This window comes from Eschscholzia californica, unplaced genomic scaffold (genome assembly GCF_041429995.1).
Source record: "Eschscholzia californica isolate CP2 unplaced genomic scaffold, dmEscCali1.0.p SCAF_2, whole genome shotgun sequence".
In the NCBI taxonomy this organism is placed as follows: Eukaryota; Viridiplantae; Streptophyta; class Magnoliopsida; order Ranunculales; family Papaveraceae; genus Eschscholzia; species Eschscholzia californica.
Window position 1 is genome coordinate 3,926,803 of NW_028238309.1, and position 6,387 is coordinate 3,933,189.

Sequence of the window (6,387 nt, forward strand, 5' to 3'; positions counted from 1 at the left end):
CTACATCTCCCTATACCAATTTGGTATTAGGAGATATTTTTTTTATCTGAAACTAAATAATGAAATATAGATGGATTAGAAAAAACAATTATATAACTCAAAATCTTGATAGTAGTTTTTCTTTTTTTTTATTCCTTAAACCCTAAATATTTCAATAACAATACCTCTCTTTCTTCCCCACAATCAAGTTATACAAGAGTCATTACTGATAAGCAACTAGTTTATTGATTCTCACTCTTTTCTCTATTGGATACTAACGTTTATTATGTCTCACGATATTTATGATGTTGCTTCTTTAATGGAGGAAGAACATATTTTTCAATTGGACCAACAACCACCAACTCAATCAAACAATGTTATTATAAATGAAGATCTATCTCAAGATGTAAGAAATTTCCAAGACAAATATTTTTGGTTAAATTTTATTTTTCTTTCTTCCTTCAACTTTAAAAATTTGTCTAAAAAGAGGCAGAACCGTTCGGTTCATTCAGATATTTGCCTGGAGATGCAAACAAATGTGAAAACAGTAAGTTTTCCCTAGGAAACCACATATTCATGATATTTTCTTTAACAAATTTCCCCCCAGTTGAGGGAAATGAGACAAAAAAAGAAGTGAAAACAGTCTAGGAAACCACATATTCATGATTTCGTCACACTGTAATAGTATGATTACATTAGAGATGTAACATATCAATTCTCTTTACAAAATAGTCACAAAAAGATTCATCTAATTATACTATTGCCAATTTTACTCATAATCTTCATCCTCATCGTTTGAACCGCCGCCATCGATTGAATCACCCTCATCTTCTTCGTCTGAGACTTGATTTCCCTTTTCAGCAGAATCTTGATATATGCTTTCGAGGGTGTCTTGCATTTTCTTCCTCGATTTCGGACTTATCGGTTTATTTGTGTCTCCACCACCACAAACTTTCATATTATCTAAGAGTTTACCAATTCGCTTGTTTTGCAAAGAACAAACATAAAAATTCTAAGTACATAACATGCTGTAGTACTCTACATTTGTTTACAGTAGTTGATAAAAGATTTAGCTTACCAAACGCCTAAGTACCAGAGCCAAATCAAAGAACATACTGCAATAACAAGTGATGAAGGTGAAGATAATCAAAGAACCTAGAAATTATACAGAAATTGCATGATAGAAGTTGTGATAAATTCCCACCAAAATCCTAGATATGGTTTTGAAGCTAACACAACCATCTTTAGTATAACAAAAGGGGGAAAACAAATAAGCAACTAATATCATCTTATGACAAATTCTCAGCAAAATCCTAGATATAAAACTCACTAAAACTCTAGATATAAAACTTAGAAAAACCCTAGAAATCAAACGGGGAAGAAAAACTCACAAGATTTTGGTTCATGTCTTCTTCATTAGAGAAAATACTTGGGTAGAATTAGTTGGGATTTTGTAGTTGATGACCGGCAAAGATTTAAGAGAAGTCGGACAGAGATTAGGAGAGACGATTTGAAGAGAGGTCGAGTGAAAGAAGAAGACATCGTTTTTTTCTTTTCTTTAATTCTGGTATATTTCCATATATTACACTTGAGTCCCTTAAATTGTGAATCTTAGAAGGTCTTTAAAATAATAACTCAAAACTTACATCTCCCTTTACTAATCTTGGCAGCTCCCCAACCATAATAGTTCTCCAACAACAATCCTTAGCTCCCCTTACCATTCGCCTAAATTAATAAGAGAGAGAAAAGAAATTAATGGGTGGGAGAAAGTAGGAAAAGAAAAAGGGCAAAGCTGGGATTTATATTATAAAGTTGTTAATGTGGATGAAAAGTTGACGGCAATAGATTTTAGGGGGCCAATATGGAAGTAGGTCATCTTTAGGGGGCATTTTGGTGAGTTGGTCAACTTTAGGGGGTTAAAATGAAATTAACCCAACTAACATAAGATGTTTTACATGCAATCCAACGGGCTCTGTGTGGATAGGTGTAATTTTTTGCCTTGTTTTTAGTAAAACATAGAGAGCAGCTCAAAACACAACACATGGAAGAAATTAGCATATTTTGTGGTCAAAATCACCTTTCAACAGTCGACATGTGGCATTTAAAATAGTAGAAAATAAGCCACTTGGCACACATAGAGCTACCCAAGCACTATTAATACCCAAGACATTGAGAACCATAAGATACAAAGAGTAAGAGAGGAAGAAAGAAACCCTAACCAGCCCTAAACTCATCTGTCATCTCAAATTTCTAGTTTCACTTTTTGTTGTGTGAGAGAGAAAGATGTCAAATCCTCAACAGACCTTCAATGCTGGTTCAACCAAGGGCCATGCACAGGTTAGATTAATTATTGTCTATTTTACCCTTTCATTTGATTTGATTTTACATCATCTTAGTTTATTTTTGTCATTTATATGTATAATATAGGCCAAGACCGAAGAGTGGACCCAATCGGCTAAGGATACAGCCAATGCAGCCATTGACAAGACAGCATCGAGCGGTGGCTCGGCCCAACAAAAAAAAGAAGAGGCTCATGGCTTCCTCCAGCAGGTAAATTATATAAATATATAGAAGAAATAACTATAAATAAATCATAGACTAGCATTTCATTGATATATAATTTGTGATATTTGTGCTTATTGTGTAGACTGGAGAGCAAATGGTACATATGGCACAAGGTGCAGTAGAAGGCGTAAAGAACACGCTTGGTGTTGGCACTGACAGTTCCCACAAGAAATAAATAAAAATGAATCTATTTTTGTTGTTTGATCCCTCTTCGTTATCCATTTAGGGTTTTTGTTTTGGAAATGAGCTTTTATGTTTGGTTTGGATAGAGCTCTCTCTGTTTATGATCTTTTTTGTTTTCTTATAAGACCTCACTTGTTGAGATTGTAACAAGGGCAAGGCCCTAATAATGCACTATAAAATGCAATATCAAATAATTTTCCTATTCAAAGATTGCCTGGTTTGTAAGAATTACATTCAACTTTTTTCGTTACATTATATAATATTGATGCACTATGAAAATTATATTACTTGAAAAGTAACATAATTTTCGAGCAAAAACAATTAGGGATTAGACACTTAATTACTTGAACTTAATATGACTTGGTTTAGTCCCAAGTGAGAGGTTTATAGAGGTAAACAACATAACAATTGGACTTACTAGTAAATTATAACCAAGAAGAACAAGAGAACAATCAACTCAAAAGTATCTGAACTTTTCTTCTTTTCTACCCTTCATTCTAAAAATTATTTCACCTATATCCTTTCCTGTCTTCATCAGAGTTAAGGTCCGACTGACGACTTGTCGCCAACCCCATTGACATGAAAGAAAAATCTTTTCTCTTTTTCTTTCCCTTCTCAGACGAAATGAAAGTGGGAGGTGGAGAGCGAGATGGGGGGGGGGAGAAGAGGATAATGTGAGAAGTGTGGAGAATAAGAGAGACATGATAAACAATGGTGAAGGAGATGATGGTGGAAGGAAATGAAAGGAAGAGGAATAATTTTTTCCTGTTGATGAGGTTGTTGACGAGTTTACGACCGAACATCACCAACAACCTCAACTCTGACGAAGACAAAAAGTAACGGAAAAAAATTGGAAGTTGGTAATTTTAAGGGGGCACTTTGGTGAGTTAGTTCTTTTTTAGGGTTCAAAATAGAATTAATCATTTTATGAAAAAGAAAATGTAAAAAAGATGTGAAGAGTGAAAGAGAGAAAAACAAGAGGACAATGTGAGAAACGTGGAGAATAAGATAGACATGGATAAATAATGGTGAAGGTGATGGTGGTGGACTGCTAGTAGTAAAGGTGGTGGAAGGAGAAAATTTTTTTCTTTTCTGTTGATGAGGTTGTGAACGAGTTTACGACGGAACATCACCAACAACCTCAACTCGGACGAAGAAAAAAGTATTAAGAAAAAAATATATATTTTTTTAAGTACAAGAAAAAATGCAAAGCTGGTCTTATTTTAAGGGACCATTTTGGCGAGTTAGTTGTTTTCTAGGGGCCAAATAGAATTAAACCATTTTAGTAAGAACAAAAAAAGTAAAAAAGAACACACCCGGTGGGACTCGAACCCACAATCGCCTGATTAGAAGTCAGACGCCTTATCCATTAGGCCACGGGTGCTCTTGTATTAACTGTACACAATTGTCTTTATAGGTGTGTGAACTAAAGTCCATCTTTGATCCAGAATCACCAATTCTTGCCCTCCTTGGCCAGGTGCATGAAGCTCTTTGCGTGGGGGTCCTTCTCAAACCCCTCTCGTATGCGACCGCGCAAGGCCCTACTCGTATTCCCATGTCAAGGTTCGACACTTCGACTACTTATTTGTTTTTCCTTATTTTTTGAAGTTGGCTCTGAAATCTGATTTAAGATGTAAATTGACTCGAGTCAGACTTTAGAATCATTATATTTTGAGTGAGTGGTCGATTTTTGTATATTTGGTTGAAACAAGTAAGATTCAGACTATGACAATGGAAAAAAAATAAATAAACAATACCTTACCGGTAGACACAAAACAAAAGTGTGAAATAGACACATTAGCCGTCTTCCCGATTCTTTAGTCCTTACAATTGCAATTCAAGAGTTTTGCAGTAGTCATTTGACCTCTTTTTCAGCTACAATGTTTGGTCGAAAAAATAGGATCCACCCTTACCACGAAAAATGAACAAATACATATGTGTCTAATTATTAAGGAAAGTAGAATTAGTCATCCATCTAATTCCAACCTTCAAATGAAATTGCAGAAATACCCGGCCTCACCATGTAAGAACTTAGACAAAAATTCACCCCAAAAATCAGACAAACAAGAGAGGAAAAACTATATATACCCTCATTATCTAAGAACTAAAGGCAGATCAATCAAAGAGTCTAATCAAGAAATTAGAAGTAAATCAAGAAAATCAGTTTCAATCCCATTTCAGTTCTAGTAATTCCAATATACAATGTCGAACTCTCAACAAAACTTCAATGCTGGTTCAACCAGAGGCCACGCTCAGGTAAGATTACTTAATAAATGATATAGGCCAAACCATCAAGAGCGGGGAAATTTGGCGAAAACCAACCTCCCACATTAGATCCCAGTCGGATTCGACTGTTTTTTTGGACATAGTAACATTTTTTTTTTTTTATTCATTGATTGACTCACAAAAATAGTATTAATTGTCTATTTTATCATTTATTTGAGTTCTTTTACATAAGGTAGTCAAAAAATTTCCATTATTATCTATGTAGGCTAAGACTGAGGAGTGGACCCAGTCGGCTAAGGACACAGCAAATGCAGCCATAGACAAGACAACATCCAGTGGGGACACAGCCCAACAGAAAAAAGAGGAAGCTCATGGCTTTCTCCAACAGGTAAGTTTACTAATACAAAAATGATAAACATCTCGAAAATAGGGTTGATCTCATGTCAAAATGTGAATATAGAGGGCCCAGGTTGGCCAAAGAAATTATAACCAAAAATGTCTGGCTAATCCGAATCGGCCACATCAAATCTCAGCCTGGATAGACCCAGGTTGGCGAAAGACACAATAGAGAAACAATGTTTGGCCAATCTAAACCAACCACGGTGCCACATCAATTCTTGGCCTGGATCGACCCAAGTTGGCCAAATATTATGGAGAAAAGATGTCTGGCCAATCTGAACCGACCACATCAATTTACGGTCTGGATTGATCCAGTTTTTCAGACCACATATCAGTCCTTTGTTGACCGATTTGATTTTGTTGTTGCGGAATAGACTGGTGAGCAGATAGCTAATATGACACAAGGTGCAATTGATGGGGTGAAGAACACTCTTGGTGTTGGTAATGACAGTGCCCACAAGAAATGAAGTTCACATCAATCAAATGATTCAAATAATTAAGATGCAACAATTGTTTTGCTTATGTCTCTTCTCTCTCGATTCGGAAATTGTAATTATTTTGTTTTTCTCTTTGTTTTATTAAATATCTTGTTTCATTAGAATAAGATTAGGGAGGGAGGTGTAAAGAGATTGAATTCTTTGTAGGGTTTTGATTATATCTTATCTCAATATATTGAGATTGTAATAAAAATTTCATAATGAAAATAAGAAATCCTTTGTGTTAATTAGTTTCTTCATTTTCAAATTTATATACAAATATTCATTCTGTTTTTTTTCACTTTCTTTTTTGTGTTGTTCAACAAACTTAAATTATACATGAAAAAGATGAAGCAAAAAACTTTCGCTATCATTTGATTGAGGTTTGGGAGAAAAGTCGGTTTCTATACATTTGAATTTTGAAAAAATTTTGTTTAGACATTTGTAACTTTGTTTATTAAAAGTTCGGATCGTTTATGAATTCTTATTTGAGCTTCCGTAAGTGTGGAAGAAAAGTTCGGATCCTTTATGAAAATAATTCTTCGATCAACATCCATAA

At 34.7% G+C, this 6,387-nt stretch overlaps 2 protein-coding genes and 1 non-coding gene across 3 annotated transcripts; 2 read left to right on the top strand and 1 right to left on the bottom strand.

Annotated features, from left to right (window-relative positions):
• The first annotated feature begins 2,160 nt into the window (after nucleotides 1-2,160).
• On the top strand, nucleotides 2,161-2,935 carry LOC147555383 (uncharacterized). The gene is made up of 3 exons (XM_086662907.1): nucleotides 2,161-2,316; nucleotides 2,407-2,529; nucleotides 2,627-2,935. The coding sequence occupies exons 1-3, from the start codon at nucleotides 2,263-2,265 to the stop codon at nucleotides 2,717-2,719; spliced, it is 270 nt and encodes an 89-aa protein (XP_086519033.1). The 5' UTR covers nucleotides 2,161-2,262; the 3' UTR covers nucleotides 2,720-2,935.
• A 1,103-nt stretch (nucleotides 2,936-4,038) lies between these two features.
• TRNAR-UCU (transfer RNA arginine (anticodon UCU)) lies at nucleotides 4,039-4,111 on the bottom strand. Its single transcript has one exon. It is a non-coding gene; the product is annotated as a tRNA-Arg (tRNA).
• A 633-nt stretch (nucleotides 4,112-4,744) lies between these two features.
• Nucleotides 4,745-6,076, top strand: LOC147555385 (late embryogenesis abundant protein 1-like). Its single transcript, XM_086662906.1, has 3 exons — nucleotides 4,745-4,983; nucleotides 5,219-5,341; nucleotides 5,727-6,076. Exons 1-3 carry the CDS (start codon nucleotides 4,930-4,932, stop codon nucleotides 5,817-5,819), a joined length of 270 nt encoding a protein of 89 aa, XP_086519032.1. The 5' UTR covers nucleotides 4,745-4,929; the 3' UTR covers nucleotides 5,820-6,076.
• The last annotated feature ends 311 nt before the right edge of the window (nucleotides 6,077-6,387 follow it).

What these genes read in the sequence shown, in the direction of transcription:
- LOC147555383 (XM_086662907.1), top strand. Translation starts at nt 2,263, where the DNA reads ATGTCAAATCCTCAACAGACCTTCAATGCTGGTTCAACCAAGGGCCAT. An exon ending in CAACCAAGGGCCATGCACAG is followed by an intron (nt 2,317 to 2,406) that starts GTTAGATTAATT and finishes TGTATAATATAG; the next exon opens with GCCAAGACCGAAGAGTGGAC. An exon ending in CTCATGGCTTCCTCCAGCAG is followed by an intron (nt 2,530 to 2,626) that starts GTAAATTATATA and finishes CTTATTGTGTAG; the next exon opens with ACTGGAGAGCAAATGGTACA.
- LOC147555385 (XM_086662906.1), top strand. Translation starts at nt 4,930, where the DNA reads ATGTCGAACTCTCAACAAAACTTCAATGCTGGTTCAACCAGAGGCCAC. An exon ending in CAACCAGAGGCCACGCTCAG is followed by an intron (nt 4,984 to 5,218) that starts GTAAGATTACTT and finishes TTATCTATGTAG; the next exon opens with GCTAAGACTGAGGAGTGGAC. An exon ending in CTCATGGCTTTCTCCAACAG is followed by an intron (nt 5,342 to 5,726) that starts GTAAGTTTACTA and finishes GTTGCGGAATAG; the next exon opens with ACTGGTGAGCAGATAGCTAA.